Raw genomic sequence first — 18427 nt, 5'->3', positions numbered from 1 at the left:
TTCAGCAGTCCAGATTCTGGCTGAATCTTGGACGAAAAAGAAGGAACAGTTGGGTTTTTTGATGTCCCTGAAAGTGCCGGAAACTCCTTACTTGAATTCAATTTTGCCAATCCCGGAGGAGTTTGCTTTGGATTTTCTACAGCACATTTTTGTTTTTTAGTATCAGTCACTTCAGATGGAGACCTTCTCTGTCCTTTCCTAGGAAGCCTAGGAGAAGAAAGGTTCATCCTCTTCCTAGATTTCCCGGGTTCAACAAAAGAAGATTCCCCAACTGAGTCGTCAGAATCAGACTCATCGGATGGCAAGACCTCGAAGAGATTCGGGGAAACCAGTTTAGTGGCAGCGGCCTCTTGGAGCATTTCTGCCGAAGTGCGCTTAGAGCGCTCTTTCAGAGACCGCTTGATCTTGTCTTGGCGCTGTTTGTACGCGGGACATGCAGACAGCTCATGCGGAGTCTGCCCACAATAAAGGCACTTTTCAGCACCCTTATTACAGGCGTCATCCGCATGTTGCACTCCGCACTTGCCACAACGTGCTTTGTTGCCACAGTGGGAGGCCGTATGGCCCAACTGTTTGCACTTGAGGTAATTCATTACCCGCGGTACAAACAAGCGCACGGGCAGACGCACCTTGTCCACGAGCACATAGCTCGGCAGAGCAGACCCGGCGAAAGTCACTCGAAAAGAGTCTGAAGGGGTGTAAGTTTTTACACCCTTGTCGAGCGATACTGAATGTAATTGCTTACATTCAAGTATCTTGGCAGGTTCAAGGCTAGATTCCTTGAAAAGGCCTTTTCCAGCCTTCAACAGGTCCTCGACAGTCAAACTCGATTCGCTGACCACACCGTCAATCTCAACTACGCGAGCTGGAATGTACACGTGGTACTCCCGCGTGAAGAGCTCACAAGCAGCAATCTCGTTTGCTTGCTTGAGGTCGGATACCAAAACACGCAGCTTATTCGGGCGCACTTTGGTAATTTCAGTCACGGCTGTAAACCGTGCCAGATCTTTACATATTTGCATTGTGTTTAATGCTTTCACTTTCGGCCGGAAAAATACAGCCCCAATACCAGCTTTGCCCTCCGGATACTGCTTAAGCCGATGGGTAGCTTCCTGCGGGGTTCCATTCTTAACCCTTGGAACTTTGTATCCGGAAGGGCTAGGCGGTAGAACGAGCGGGTTTTCATCCCCGCGTTCGTCGTCCATGTTGGACGCGTAAGCCACACACGCAAAATGCCAATCAACAAATAATATTGTAGAAAAAAACCAAGAAAAAAAAACTACTTATCTTCTACAGCCGCTCTCCACCGCAACCAGCGCACGGGCGATGCCAATCTCCAGTCCTTCACTCAAGAGTCCGGTAGCAAAAGCTGCAGCCGCTCCAGCCACACAGCAACACCAGTACAGCCAAACAGCAGTACGCCGGGTACTGGGTCTCTCGCAGTAGCGACACAACGTACAGTCTGTGGCGTACGGTACCAATAGGCGATGATGCGTTCCTTTGTCTCCAATAGACGACGGCAACGAGCAGCAGTGCACACGCAATACAATGCACGGTGACCTTGAAGGCGATTAACTGGTCGGCACTATCGAGATCGAAATGAAATTGCGACCGAACACGACGAGAGCACAACTCGGAATGATTTTGTCCACCCTTATGCGTAGCTCAAAAAGCTGGTGTAGTAGGTTTTAACTTGTTTGTCTGCCTTTCCATTACTTTCAATGCCACAATACCCTGGAACCCAGCACAAATTGACATAGTTCGTTTCACACAGCCTCCGCAGTAAAAAATGCATTCCCATTACGGTGGTCGGTATTACCGACCTTTTGAAAAACCGGTATTTCGGTACTCATAGAAATAAAAATCGGTAAAACCGGTGAAAAACCGGTATTTTTATTTTTTTCTGATTAATACAAACCAGGGGTGACTCGTGGACTTTGAACCTACTTTTCCAACTACAAAATTCCTAAAATCATAGTTTGGGGAAGTAATGATGATTGTCCGCGAAAAAACGTAAGTCATCCTCTCTGTACTATTTAAAAATAAAACTGAAAAATAATTAAAGATATAGGGTGTCGAATGTCTCCGGCAGTGGTTTTCTTCATCTCCGGCAGTGGTTTTCTTCAGCCGGTTTTCTGCCGCAAAAACCTGCCGAAGTAAACCACTACCAAAGACGTTACCTACACAAATATGGATTTGAAATTTATTTTTCGCTTAGCGTCTCTCTCAGGTTGCATCTATGTATGGGCGTGTCGCTGCACAATTATGTTTTTGCATTCATGAGTAGGGGTAAACAGGGTAAGATCGCCCTGCGGGGCAAGATCGCCCACCGTAGTTTTACTGCCAAGTTATATAACAATTGAACATTTTGCACCCCTTTCTGTTTTGATAGTGCGCGAACGGTTACAGAAATAATCAAAATCAACCTTTCAGCTGGCAACCGGTCAATGCGCTATTATTTTACGGCAACGGGACTTAAGGTTTTTCTGCCTAAGAATCTATTGTTTTGTTTGTGAATATACGTTTATTCGGTTTCTTGAATCTGTCTTCTTCCGGAAATATCGAAAGCCGTGAGTAATCTCGTAATTTTGACTCCTTTTTCGGTAGAATATGAAAATGTTCCATTGGGGGTAAAGCCGCCCACTATACATGGGGTAAAACCGCCATGTATACAACTGTTGGTTGTTTTACTTCAAGACCCAAATGCCTCGACCCTGCAAAGGGAATATTGACAGGATTAAGTAAAGCAATTTCAAGCCACATTAGACAACGAAGTTAATCGATCGTTTTCGATTTGGTTGAAGCTTTTCTAGTGATATGATTTTACCTTGATTAATTTTTGTAAAAAGTAAACTCGTGTAACAATGGTATTAATGAACGAAAATAATTTTAGAGCCAGGACGGTTTGTTTAATCGGTATGAAGCCTTCGGTAGAGTTAAAAATAGTAGTTTTGTCCATTCGAAAAAAGTATACACTGTGAAAAAAAGCTCAAATTTTGGAAAGAAAATTTTTTTGGCCTGTTTATTTGATTGGTATAGAGTCGTTGGTAAAGTTTCAGATAATAATTTTGTTCTTAAAAAACAGAAAAAAAGTTGAAATGTGAATAAAAAAAGTGGAATAGGTTGTTTATAAGACACGACCGCAGAGGTAACGTAGAATACGACAGCCTGTCTTGTGTCAATGTCCTTCTTGGCATAGGTTTGGGAATACACTCAATTGGGGTAAATTAATTTAATAGTCTCTTTGCTCCAGATGAAGTTTACCTCTGTAGCCGGCACCGCGGTTTCACTTGCCGCCGTATCCAAAACAAGAATGAAATTGAATTGTTTTGTGGCTGTCTTTTGTATCAAGTTGCACTAAGATATCCTAATTTAGACAGTGGCTACGAAGAGGCTATAGACAAGGGCAAATAGTGCATTCTCCATCTATGATATAACAGTTCAAATAACAATTTTCTGCGTTTTACGATAGCATAGATAATTTTACAACTGATTGCTGCAATTAGTAAGACTTGCGCGAAAAATTATGCGATTCAGGCTCACTAGCTCAGAAATTCTTCAGATAAACTTTGAAGTTAATTGTGTGTGGCAATGCCATTTATTGACAAGTGAATATTTTTTCAACATGGCAAATTTTTTATTTAGTTTTGGATGATTTACAGTGATACTCAAATTCTACATGAGGTGATTTATTAGCAATTATGTATATATGAAAATTTCAATCGCTATACTGCTAGCCACACACGCTATATAACAAGCCACACATGCTATTAACTATATAGCAGATATAGCAAGCCATGCACGCTAGCCGCACGTTATATAGCAAGCCACACACGCTATATAGCAAGCCACGTACGCTATATACCAAGCCACAGAAGCTATAGACATGCACATACACGCTATAAACATAGACACACGCTATACAGCTAGCCACGCACGCTATATGGCGGTGGCGGTGGTGGTTGCGGTGGTGGTGCCACACGCATTATAAACATGCACACACGCGCTACAGACATGCATACACGCCATAAACATACACTCGCGCTTTATAGCAAGCAACACACGCTAGCCACACACCTTATATATTAGGGATACACGCTTTAAATATTCACACACGTTATGTGCACACACCCTACATACGCTGGATGATGGTGGCTTCTCAAATCACCTGGCGGTGCGAGTCTCTTTCAGTTTCGGGTTGTATTCACCCAACGATATCTGAATCGGATTACCGCTGGTGGAGTCCAACTCAGATCGAAGGGAAGCCGAACCGAAAGAGGTAGGAACTGCAGCTAACCACTACCAACGCCGCTATTGCCCGATGCTGATCCACTTCGCCTACTGCCATCGGTTTTGATGTCCGCTGCTGCTGCCTGCTGCTAGTAAACTGATTTGCTTGAGGAGAAACAGTCTCTTATATAGCCCGAAGAGTGCATTCCCGGCTAACTAGGTACTCCATTCTGTCGTCCTTTTTAGGGAAAGGCAGCAAGCGACCAATCAAAAGTTGGCATTTGCGTTTCGATAATGTTCAACAATTTTCAATATTACAATAGTTTGAACAATCAGATTACAATTTTCTGCATTTGGACGGCTGCTTAAATGATTTTCCAATCGATTGCTGCAAAAATGACAGATATCGGTTGGAAACTGACTGGGTTTAAAGCGTTTGAAATTGGACAATTTTTGTGACGCTCTCGATGTTTTCGGTTTTGAAATTGGATCCCTGTATTGAAATTGCGTCCCTGTGATTGTTGTCGTAAGACGTATTCTACGTCGAAAGTTTATTATTATTATTATTATTCTATACATAATAAGTCTTCGGAAAAATCATACAGACAGGTTTAATGAGTATTTATTTTTAGTTTAAAGGCAGGTATATTATAAATTGAATATCTTGAAAACCCCCAATTCTGAAAAATCTATTTATTATAAAAAACCAAAAGAAGTTACCTAAACATTGATTTGAACATGGATAATTAAAAGTAAAAGAAAAATTTAAACTTAGAAAAAATATTAATTATTTTTAGATTTTTTATAGTGTATACTTTTTTTGAAGAAAAATATTACTATCTACAACTTTGCCAAAGACACTATACCGATAAAATTAACCATTTTGGCCCTAAAAATATTTGTCATCCTCAACAGATGGTGGGCGGGCTTACCCCGCATGAAAAAGATCTGCACATTTTCAATGCTTGTTTAAAATTGAAGAAAAAGCTAGAAAATAAACAAAAATATTTCAGTACTTATTTTTTAGATGCGGGTATTGGATAGAAGAGCTACTTAGCACAGAAAAAAATTAAATGCAGCCGCAACCTTTTTTTCTGTAAACAGAATTGCTTAAGGGGGCGGTCTAACCCCGCTTACCCCTACCTATGCTTCATTACGGTTCAGTTTTTTTTCTTTTTTGTAAGATTTGGACCTCTGCGACCATTGCTTTGATCTCTTGTGGTATATGTTCCACATACAACAATGGATAATTTTACCAGTGTTTGAAAAACTTCAATGAATGAATCTAGTGATATGATTACGAAGAACATAATTTCGAAACTTATGTTAACAAAAAAATAATAACATAATATAATTTTCATTCACATCGCAAAACTTAGTTTAAAATTAGTGAATAACATTAAAATTCTTAGAAAAACAATATTTGCAACTGTTGAGAAGAGTATACGATTAAAAAAAAGAAATGACGATCAGACCAGAATTAAATTAAATACTTTTTTATTCTGTTCGATGCTCTTTAAACAGTTCGTCTTAATTGTTTATTATTATAATTATTTTATTATTTTAGTTCCTGATAGAGAAACGAAAAACGTGGCATATGAACAAGTTTGTAATTGAAATAGAAACAAATATTTGAAATGAGAAATTGGTCAAAAATATATAAAAATATAGAAAATTATGGAAATAGCAGAATTTTCAACACGAGAAAATCCGGGAACATTCAGCTAGTTGCTAATAAAAGCCCGCTGCGGCATGGGCGACGAAGCTTTAACCATGCTACAGCTATTTAAATTTCACTTTTTCAAGGAACAGTAATTTTCAGGATGAAATTCTTTATTGGTTGATTATTTCATCCTGTAAACATTTTGTATCAACAGAAAATAAATTCCTATTCCAAATTTATATTTATTTATTATTTTCTTAGTTTTACTTTTAAATTGCACAAAATGGATAATGACTTGCGTTTTTTCGCTGACATGATTGTGATTACTGCCTAGTTTGAATTTCATAATTTGTAGTTAAACTGGTAGGTTCAAAACCCATGAGTTGCCTCTGTAAGTATGAGTGTGTAAAGAGATTAGCTGTTCGACTTAAAAAATAAATGTTTTGCTTTATTGATAAGATGTTTTTTTGACATATTATCGATACACATAAACATGTCGTCTGAATCCATGCAGAACAAGCAAAAAGATAACAAAAATTGATAAATAGGTAAGGGTAAATTAATATTCAATGTTGCTTCTGTCTAAATGTATTTATTATACACATCGTCATGTGATTTGTAACGCCTACCTGAGTGAGTAGCATTCGTTAGCCTTACAATGATTTATGAATATTGTGACAAGTTTTTTTTTAACATAAAGAAAAATACCGAAAATACCGGATTTTCCGCTCTCCAATATCGGTATTTCGGTATTGAAAAATTATCGGTTTTACCGGTAAACCACCCTAATTCCCATACAATTTTTAAAGTACATTTGCAGGCATATAAAGCCTTTAAGTGTCGCTTGGCTATCAGAGAAAATGCAAACATATTCGCGTGTTTATTATTCCTCTTCATGCAAACGTTCACACATTCGATTATAGCATAAATCTCTACTCCAATCCATGCTTTTGGTAAATTCCCCAATATTCCTGATATCTGTACTCAAGGACCATGAATTTAGAATGTAGACAAATGGCGAAAGGAAACCACAAGGTCTGACTGCTTTACGTATATCCGACACACAATATCGCACGCAAGCCTGGGGGGCTTATGCGGTCTCGATCAACTAGATTAGTTGAGAGAATTCGTTATCGATATTGTTTTTTGGCACATTTTGCATGTGTAGGATAAGTACAACGATACACCGTGCCCCAGTGCTAAGTCGAGAAAATTTCCAGCTCGAAAAGATCCTCGACCTGATCGGGAATCGAACCCGATGTCACAACCGTGTGGGAGAGCTAGCCGACCGACATCGCTAACCACAGAACCACGGGGACCACACGTATATTCGAACTAGATCAATATAATACTACGACTTTGTTGTGAAGTTTTGATACCGTCTGCCGGGGTGAGATTAAGCCACGGGGGTGAGATTGAGCCAAAAAGGGAAATGTTTGTATGTTAAATTACTTGAGATTTCTAGAACCTAATGCATCAAACTCAATACTGTATGAAACATGACATATTTATTCACAACTTGAAATTAGTGCTGGGACTTTCAACCGGATATATTCGTAACCCGGTTATCCGAAGCTCGGATCACGGATGGCTAAACGAATACTATTCGGATGTCCGGATATCCGGATACGGATAATCGAATGGTCGGATATTCGGATTTCCGGATATTCACTATTCGGATATCCGCATTTTTTTTCTGTCTTTATAAGCTCGTTCAAATAAAACGTAACGCGAAAAATGGCTTTTTCACAATCCCCCATAAGTTATTATTTATATAATTCGCATTAAACTATGTTCGGATACAAAATCCGGATATCCGGGTATCCGACTATCAGAAAATCCGGATATCCTGTCGGATAATATCCGGATATCCGATTGATCCGGATTTTGGATATTTGTCGGATATCCGAGGTCGGATATCCGGATATTTTAATCCGGATAGTCCCAGCTCTACTTGAAATAGAACATAGATAATATTAGTGAACTGTTTTACATAAATAATGTTCCAAAGTACAGGCAGAAAAACTCGCGCAAATAACGTTACCAAAAAATGTCCCATGCAAACCAACCCGATCAAAAAATTACATCAAGTTACTGCTCGGATGGTACGTTAGGATGTCGTCTCCAATGTGTTGAGAAAATATTATGCATTGAACCTGTGATGGCTCAGAAAAACCTAAATCAATCCACCTAGCGGTCAGACTCAGCCTTTCTCATTCAAACTTGTTATTTGTAAAAATAGATTTCTCGCCAAACATGTGAAAAGGGCCCATGTGCCATATGTAAACAAGCCACAATTTCACGTTTTTTGACGAATACAAGCTTAATCTGCCCATACAAATAAGGTTTGTTGATTGAAAACAACTTTTTTTATCAAAAAATCTTATTTGTAGGGATAGATTACGCTTGTATTAATCACAAAATGAGAAAATTTGGCTTGTTTACAAATGGCACATGGGCCCTTTTCACATGTTTGGCGAGATTTATATGAATGCTTAAATCCAATAAAAGTACATTTACACTTTGGGTTCTAAAATATTGATGTTGTAATTGAAGTATAAAATATGAAATTTGACGTAATGTTAGTGCTTAAGAAATAGCGAAATAAAAGAAATGACTTAATTTCGAACAATTAAATCACGAGCGAAACCGTAATTACGTAAGAAAATAGGGGTGGAGGGGGGTGTGCAATTTTCTTACGCTATCTTACAAGAGAGGGAGAGGGATGAATTGATTTTCTTGCGTAAGAAAAACATTGTTAATGCAGCTGTTCAAATAATCATGTTAATGACAGCGTGGACGGTAAAATTCATGGCAAGGGAATTACAAAATTACTCGAATAAAGGACAGAAGACGAAACGAAGTACTGCGCTTGCTTTATAATGATAAAACTAAAGTAAAAATCTATATATAATGGCAGTAAGATATTACTAGGGGGGAGGGGGTGTATCAAAAAATCTAACGATGTCTTACAAAGGAGGGAGGGGGGGTTGAAAAAGTGGAAAAATATGCTTACGGAATTATTGAACGGCCCCATATATATTGATCAAATCAGGTATAGTTTTGAATAGTCTATGAACTTTTTTTTTAATTCCAAAACTTTTGAATCACATATCAAATTGTTATGAAGTTTGTTATTTGTATGTTTGAGAGATGACTCGTTTGTATGACACTAGTTATGTTCAAATAAGTCGAGTAATACTTGAGATAATAGACTTTCGTTGTTCAAACAATTTAATACATAACGGTTGCTTAAATTCGATTATAATCAAATGAAAAGGGAACGTATAGGGCAGCCAAACTTTGAACCACGTGTTCAATCATAATTCATCAATTAACCCTTAACTAGCCCACTCATCTGATAATAATATTGATCAAATCAGTTGTGTAGTTTATGAGATAATGAAGTTTCGTGATTTTCACATTTCGGTACATTACAGACGAAGTTACAGTCCGATTACAGAAAAATTCAATAGGGTATTATGAGGTAGCTAGACCTTTCATTTGACACTAATTTTGTGGAAATCGGTTCAACCATCTTTGAGAAAAGTGAGTGAGTTTATGTAGTCTTCGGAATATGTTCCTTTTCATAGCTGGATTTCACATTTTTAAACATAACAGGCAAAGTAAGGGTCCGATTGCAAAACAAATCAATAGGGTCTTATGGGGTAACAAGACCTTCCATATGACACTGATTTTATGAAAATCGGTTTAGCCATCTCTGAGAAACATGAGTGAGATTAACTAGTCTCCAGAACACGTTTCTCTCCATAACTTCTGAACCAAGTGTTCAATCTTCATAAAATTTAAAAGTTAAGAGTTTTTTAGGTAGCCCGTTCATTTGAAATTAATTTTGTTCAAATCGGTTGTGTAGTTTCTGAGATATTGATGTTTTGTGATTTTTACATTTTGATACATAACCTCTAAACTAGAAACCCGATTACAATAAAATTCAGTAAGGTCCTATGGGGCCACTAGACCTTTCATTTGCAATTAATTTCATTGAAATCGGTCCAGCCATCTCTGAGAAAATCGGGTGAGATTGGGAGAGCGTTACACACACACATACACACACATACAGAAAATGCTCAGCTCGTCGAACTGAGTCGAGTGATATACGATATTCGGCCCTTTTGAGCACTTTCATACGTTTGGTTTTTGCAGTGATTGCTATACCTTTCTAGGAGAAAGGCAAAAATGTTTTTCTAAACTGTACACTTTTCGAGCCCTTTTGGGGTGAGATTGTGCCAAGCTATGATGAACGGTACAGTGTGCGGAATTCACATTCACGACAAAATTATATCAGTATACACCAAAACACTTGCATTGTTTACATGGGGTATGTTGTCTAGCCATGGTATTATTTGAAATAATGACTAAATGCTTGAGAACAGTAAGCTAACCTTGCTTGTCTTTTCTCCTCAGTAAACCTCTAGAGTGTAGGAGAACATCTTGCACTGCGGAGACAACTGCCGTCACACTAAAGAGAAAATCAATACGCTCATGCTAGAAGAGAGCGACAAATGATTTTTACCTGTTGAGCAACCTAAACGCACTGCGGTGAAACCTGGAATCTCTCTCTCTAGAGACATAGACATAGTTCTGTACTTTCTCACACGTGTGGACATCACGCACAATAATTACACTGCAGAGCTATCTGCGGTGCGTTCCACAGCTGGTTTCTTGAGCATGGTAGAAGAGGAAAAGAGATTGGGAGAAAAAAAAATAGACTGCGTTGCTCGTGCCGCTCGTGCCGGTCAAATTTACTCTGGTGGAATTCGTTCGTAGCTACACGAGGACTACATTTTTGCCCGGTAGGTTTTTTTTTCACCTTCCGGACTACTCGCCAGTGGACACTGTTGTGCACTTCTGCGTTTTATCTGTAGAGTGATTCACCCCTCTTGTTTCTATCAGATGTGGGGTGAGCTGGAAGTGTGTTTGTCTCTCTGTAAGCTGGTTGAGACACTTTGGAGTGAGAAAGAAGCAGTGTGGTGAAAGCATTTGCTACACGCAGGCTCATACTGGAAGGGAAGTGCGCGGTGAATTTTTTCTCCTCTCCTTTCACATACTGAGGAGAATGACAAGCATGAAGCTAACAACTGTTAGGTGGAAATTTACAATGACTGAAATTACTTATGGAATGTAACAAAATTTTGTACACCTATTCTATAAAAACTGATGACTTTTAAAGCAAGGAAGGAGGGTTGTGGGTACGTTTCCAGCAGTTTTGAGATCTCCAATGGAATATACAGTGGTCAATGACACATAATAATTGAAACGCAAAGTCTTCTCAGGCTTTATGTCCTAACGTTTTCCCTTTCTAGGCTACCTGGAGACGCCACTATGTGTTTAGAGACTGTCCATGAGCCACGTTCTCATAACTGGTTACTCAAGATATTGATTTGATCCAGTCATACATTTTTCTATAATTCATATGAAACGTAATTTCTGGTCAACCCCCTACAGCCCCTTAATAGTCCATGTTGTTTATGGTCGTTCTTATACTAACTGTTTTATCATGTTATTCATGTGAATTATTCGTAGATACACTACTGTTCATTAAACAGTTATTAAATTCAATTTTTTTTTGGCACAATCTCACCCCATAGAAGGGGTGAGATTAGGCCAAAGTTCATTCAATTTAAGCAAATTTATAGTTTATTGTAACTTGACCATATTTGCGGCAGTCGTTAACTTAACATTAAGGTGTGCATTGACGTGATTTGGATCAAACTCATTGCCTAAATGTGTGCATTACAAGCTAAGGAACAAAAAAGTGTCCTTTTTTTGCACAATCACACCCCGGCAGACGGTAGTGTTTGTATAATGAAAACAAGAACCAAATGAAACATATAACTGCTACTGCTTTTATCAACTAATAATATGAAATTTGTTATACATACCATCCTCTTCTGTAGCACAAAATATTGAAGCGCTTGACATGCCGTCTCCCGACAAAGTAAAACTTAATACCTGGATGGAGTAGTTCGTAGCTTTTAGTAAAGCGTGAAGGTAAGTTTCCAAGTTAGAAGTCCGTTTGATTTCATAAGGCATATAAAGGTCATCTATAAATAGCAACCATTCAATAAAGTGAATAAATTCCTCCCTGTCGAAACCTACTGGTTTTTGAAAAAGATCTGTACAAAACTTTATATCCTTGCAATATTCCGTTATGAAATTGAGGAAGAGGCTCCTGCCACTGTACCTTGATACTTTGAGAAGAGAGACTTTTACATGACACATTTCGGGGTGGAGTGTCAGGTACATCTTCTAACGTTGTGCTGTGCATTATCGGACTCCATGGACCTGCCGATATGGCATTGAACGAACGTATTTTAATTGAGTATCTGGTGAATTTTTTTAAATTGGATATTAACATTTTTGTTGTCGCCCAACCATTGGCTGTAAAAGTTAAGTTTTGTGAATCATTGTTGCTTATGAAGTTTATGTTTTGTTTCTCTTCCATGCAATTTATTGTATATCCAAGTAGGTCACCATTCCAAGTATTTTTGTGCGGTATTTGCCATGTTATTATTAATTCTCCAGGACCACTAGGTTTGATTTTCAAACTAGTTGGCGCTTCTGTTGGTGCTTCTTCTTGTGTCTTGAATATGAGTGAATTCGTGAATGGTGAACATGCAATCTCGTTAATAGCCAACATTCGCATCGAATATTGAGTTGCAGGGTGTAGTCCAGTTACAAATGCTTCATCACGTGTAGCACTGCTTCCACTGTAAATTTGAAGGAAAGATTGCATTAAATATATTTAAATGCTCATAAAGTAATTAAAGACTGGAACGCGCAAAAATTTGTCGACTTAAAATTGGTATATTTCTGTCAAAAATGCATTAAAAAAAACCTAAATTAATCCACCTAGCGGTCAGACCCAGCCTTTCTCATTCAAATTTTTATTTGTGAAAATAGATTTACAAGAACACTTCAATCAAATGAATGTATATTCACTCTTTAGGTTCTAAAATATTGATGTTACAATACATATAAAAATGCAGTCCGGTCTGTCTGTCTGATCCATATAGGCTCGAAATCTACCGAACCGATCGACGTGAAAATTTGTATGTAGGGGTTTTTGGTGCCGATAAAGGTTCCTATGATAGTTTGAGACCCCTCCCTTTTTTGGAAGAGAGGGGTCCCATTTGAATGAAACATAAATTTCTGCACAACTCAAGAACAAACTAAGCAAATTAAACCGAATTTGCCATGTGGATGTTTTAAGAGGTAATAGATATGTCCATAATAGTTGAACGTCCTGTTTCTGGAAAGGAGGGGTTCCATACGAATAAAACACAAATTTCTGCACATCCCGTAAACTAAATGGAACCAAATTTGGCAGGAAAATGTTTTTAGTGGTAAAAAATATGTCCATAATGTTTTGACACCCCTCCTTCTTTTGGAAGGGAGGGGTGCCATACAAATGAAACACCAATTTCTGCACATCTCGAGAACTAACCGAGTAAAGGGAACCAAATTTAGCATGTGAATGTTTTTAGGGGTAACAAATATGTCCGTAATGGTTCGACACCCCTCCCTTTTCTGGAAGGGAGGGCTTCCATATAAATGAAACACAAATTTCTGCACATCTCGAGAACTAACCGAGTAAAAGGAACCAAATTTGCAGGTGAATGTTTTAGAGGTAACAAATATGTTCCATAATCGACCTCAGGCAACATTTTGGATAGTAAGATGGCAACTTTCGGTTTGTGGAAAACAGCCAGAAATGGCCGATTTCCACCCAATATAACAATATCCGGATCTATAATGATACACAGGAGCCAAAATCGACCACAGATACCATTATGAATTCTAAGATGGCGACTTCTGGTATTGGGTGTTATTTGATCATTTTCGGCTGTTTCCCAGGAACATGTGCTTCCAGAAGAGGGAGGGGCGTCGAACCATTATGGACATATTTGTTACATCTAAAAACATTCAACCAGAATGACGCTCAGAGGCCAGAAATCATCTTGAATCTTTGAGACTTTCGTTGTTTCATTAACAATTTATTACATACGGTTGCTTAAGTTCGATTATAATCAAATGAAATGGGAACGTATAGGGCAGCCAAACTTTGAAACCACGTGTTCAATCATAATTCATCAATTAACCCTTAACTAGCCCACTCATCTGATAATAATATTGATCAAATCAGTTGTGTAGTTTCTGAGATAATAAAGTTTCGTGATTTTCACATTTCGGTACATTACAGACGAATTTACAGTTCGATTACAGTAAAATTCAATAGGGTGTTATGAGGAAGCTAGACTTATTAATTGACACTAATTTTGTTGAAATCAGGTCAGCCATCTCTGATAAAAGTGAGTGAGTCCAAGTAGTCGTCGAAATATGTTCCTTTTCATAGCTGGATTTCACATTTTTAAACACAACAGGCAAACTTATAGTCCGATTGCAAAACAAATCAATAGGGTCTTATGGGGCAACTAGACCTTCCATTTGACACTGATTTCATTAAGATCGGTCCAGCCATCTCTGAGAAACATGAGTGTGATTAAACAGTCTTCAGAACACGTTTCTTTTCATAACTTTTGAACCACAAGTTCAATCTTTATAAAATTCAAAAGTTAAGGGTATTTCAGGTAGCCCGTTCAAAATACTCATCTCGTCGAGCTGAGTCGAGTGATATATGCCATCCGGCCCTTTGGAGCACTTTTATACTTTCGGTTTTGGAAGTGATTGCTATACCTTTCTAGGAGAAAGGCAAAACCATGAAATGTTGCATTTGGAAGTTGATTGTATATACAATGGTTGCTATAATGAGTTTTCACCGGTTGCTCTCTAGTTTTTAAAACGGCGTCCAAGCAAGAGGAACAGCGTGTCAAAATTTTACTCGCGCAGCAAGAGAATCCGACGTTCTCGCACGCCAGATTGGCAAAATTGCTGGATGTGGCCAAATCGACCATAACATATGTTTCAAAAGTGTTCAGGGAGCGTCTGCCGACCGTCAGGAAGCCTGGAAGCGGCGGCAATCGTAATTCGGACGTAGCAGCTACGATGAAGAAGCGAATTATAGGCGGAATCTTGATCTCTCCATCAAGTACGTCACTGGCAAGCTCATTGTTTCCAATATTAATGCGCAGCGGGCCAAGAAACGAGCCGGGTTGTCGACGTTTAAGGCGGTGAAGGTGGCGAACCCAGATTACGATCAAAACACCTCGGCAAAGCGGTGGTCCGGAAAACTGTAATCTGCTAACAAAAATCGACCGTGGGTGACGAAACTTATGTGAAGGTTGATTTCGAGCAGCTTTCGGGATAGGAATTTTATACCGTATCAAGAAAAGGGAAGGTGGCCTAAATTTTCAAAACCATCAAAATATCGAAATTCCCGAAAAAATACCTCGTCTGGCAGGCCATATGCACGTGTGGTCTAAAAAGCGGAATTTCACTACGAAACCGTCAATCAAAAGATCTACGTCCAGGAAAGCCTGGAAAATCGGCTGCTACCATTCCTAGAGCGACTGTGCTGTTCTGGCGATCGAGTGGTACGAATCGAATAACGTGGTTGTGGTTCCCTACGACCACAACCCTTCTACCCGAGCAGGAGAAAATGTCATTATAATATCACAACCAGATATTGGAAATACACCTCATTTTGATCTTAATATGGTTTACATAGTTGGTAAAATATCAAAAAATAATACCAAAATATTGTTCCTTCAAGACTATATGAATAACAAAGCTTGATATTTCAATAACAAACCTAGAATTTGCATTAAAAATCACGAAAATAACCGATTCAGATATTTTCAACCTTTTGAACACTGAATGCATAACTGATACATTATAAATAATCAATATCGAACAATTTTCGATTGAAAACTTACTTTTAATCAGGTATTTTAAAATCATCTCAAACATCTCATTAAAGCATAGCGAGATATGATATCAAAATTTGATGATATTTTCATATGCACGTTTGAAACGTGAATATCTTTCGAATAACACGATAAGTCCTCATAACTAAATATGTTATTGATGAGTTATGATTTTGTTATCCTCTCCTGCCCGGGTAACAGCCCAGATTTCCGCCCTTTCGAACAGTATCGAGAATTGGTCACACGAAATATTAAAAAAATTGAATTAATCCACCTAGTGGTGCAGAAACCTTTGTTATACTAACTATTACTTTATACATATTAGGGCAGTCAATTACAAATCGTATACCAACGTAAGTCCAATTTCAATAATGAATGAAAAGAATTTAAAAAATAGTTTTCAGAACGTTAACCAAGGACGATCATTGATTTAAAGCTTGACGTGGTTTTCACAAATAATAGGAAATTTATCACTGGAGTACATTAGTCTTATTTTTTCGATCACAAACCAATTTTTAAATGCTGGCTAAAAGCAATTAAATTTTTTTTGAGATAATCGAACGTGGGGATACAGTAATAGATGCTGATTTCACACTAGAACAGCAAGCATGTATGTTAGTTTAATGCGGTTCTACTCATTCACTTTATTTTCAGAAATTGCAGGACCTAGATTTATGAATCAGCATCAAGTCTTTTTTACGAATTGAAGCAAACTTCTACAAACCTGCTCTCGAAATATAGTTCAGAATTATACAGGAAAAAAATATAGCCATTGATGAAGGTTGTCAATTCAATTCTATCTCAAATGCATTATCTTAAAATGAAGGTTCTCCACGATCTTTGAGAATTTTGGATTTTCAGAGTGTAGGCGAGAACATTATTCTTTTCGAAGGCCTAGGCTGTATGAAAAAATTCGGAATAAAGACTTTTTAAATCTTGCTGCGATAACGAGAAGTGGAATAACATGGATACTCTGTTTGCACTTAGTCTTAAATTAGAAAGCAATATTTATATAAGATAAGTGATAAGATAAGTGACTTTTCACCTGCGCACACTAGTAAACGTGTAGAGCCATGTAGAGTTGCTTCAACACTTTTTCCTTATTTTGCCGATAACGTTCATCAGCTACTTCAGATTCCTGGTCACAAATTGAATACAGTGCTTTTTCGCTTTTATCAACAGTCGTTTTTATCACTGTTCGCCAAATTCACGCTCGATTTTCTCATGTTTTTTTTTCGTTTATATCACGCTTTTTTTAAAAAAAGGTTAAATCAAGAATAATGCACTTCCAGTAGTAGAAAATGCATTCGAAACATCATTTGTATTTCATTGACTTCGAAGCAAAAATTACGTTTTATTCGAGCAGTTGAGAAAAAAAAATCTGTTAACAACTCAAATAACCCTACAGTTTGGTTCTCATAGAGCGTGGATTTAAAAATTATAAAATCTAGCGGTTCCACAATTTTACATAAACAAGCATTAGATTCTACTAGCTATGCCAAAGAATGGGCAGTACGAATCATATTGATATTGCATGTATGATAGGCGGGAGAAAGTTCGCGAAAATGTAATGGAGAAAAACATCATAAACTAACCTTTTCTTGTTTATTCATTTGTATCTTGAACTTATATCCCCTTCAACCATGAAAGTGCATCATTTTACTCAAAATATCACAAATTTCAATTGAATCCAACACAAAAAATTACATTTTTATCATTTCGCTAAATTCACGGTTGCGCCAAATTCACGGTAAATTTTTTTTTGACCGTGATAAAATCGAAAAAGCACTGTACATAAAATAAGTATTCAACTGAAAAATTTTCCAGCTGTTCAAAACGTAGCATTGCAAACAAAACAGCGATTTATTTGTGTTTTGCTCAACGGGTGGCACTAACACATTCGTACGTAAATAGGTCTATACATCTTTGGTAAAACTTTTCAAAATATCTGCATCGCTAATTGTGTTACATGTGCAAACTGTGGGATCAGATTTTGCTACAATGCTTGGCTCCCGAAAGCTGTAAATGTTTCTTACTCTTCGCAAATCGAGGTTCAACGTACAATTTAATATATATTTTATAAGAAGTGAACACGGAAGCTTTGTAAGCATTGCAGTTTCTTCTAAAATCTGGTTCAAATTTTCAAGAAAAAGCTAAAGGGTAATTTATTTACACCAGTTAAGACGCACTACGAAGAGTGTAAATTTGAAAAGTTGTCGATGATTGTTGGTTTCTTTTGAGAAATAAATAGCTACTTTTCTTTTTTCCACTCTAAGCAAAGTCATGCTGTTTTTGATTTTTAATTTGAATAGTAAATATAGTAATGAAGATAGAAAATTAAACTAACTGAAAATATGATTGTAGAAACTACGAAAAATATAGAGATTGGAAGTTGTGGGTTCGAGTCCCACCTGCTGAGCTATATTTTTCGTAGTTTCTACAATCATATACTCAGTTAGTTTAATTTTCTATTTTCATTACTATATTTACTCCTCAAATTAAAAATTAGAAATAAATAGCGATAAGAAAAAAAGAGGGATAGAGAAAAAGAAAGAGCAGTGAGAGAGAAAAATTATACAGAAAGTAAAATAACCCATGTCTAAAATATACTTTGGTCAAAACTCTACAGTTCAAGCAACCAATAAAAGATCGCACTCAGTATGATTTTCAAAGAGCTCTGGTGTTT

The 18427-nt window shown here is 37.6% G+C and overlaps 1 protein-coding gene across 1 annotated transcript in view; it reads right to left on the bottom strand.

Moving 5' to 3' along the window:
• The window catches only part of LOC129719885 (cell adhesion molecule Dscam2-like), a 414602-nt gene that overhangs the window by 166119 nt on the left and 230056 nt on the right, over positions 1 to 18427 (bottom strand). Inside the window, exons 9-10 of the mRNA XM_055671300.1 lie at positions 12014 to 12624; positions 11797 to 11958 (exon numbers count right to left, since the gene is read on the bottom strand). Coding sequence (XP_055527275.1) covers positions 11797 to 11958; positions 12014 to 12624 — 773 coding nt within the window. The remainder of the gene's footprint in view (positions 1 to 11796; positions 11959 to 12013; positions 12625 to 18427) is intronic.

The sequence above is a fragment of the Wyeomyia smithii genome, chromosome 2 (assembly GCF_029784165.1).
Source record: "Wyeomyia smithii strain HCP4-BCI-WySm-NY-G18 chromosome 2, ASM2978416v1, whole genome shotgun sequence".
Lineage (NCBI taxonomy): Eukaryota > Metazoa > Arthropoda > Insecta > Diptera > Culicidae > Wyeomyia > Wyeomyia smithii.
This window is presented reverse-complemented; position numbering and strand designations above follow the sequence as displayed.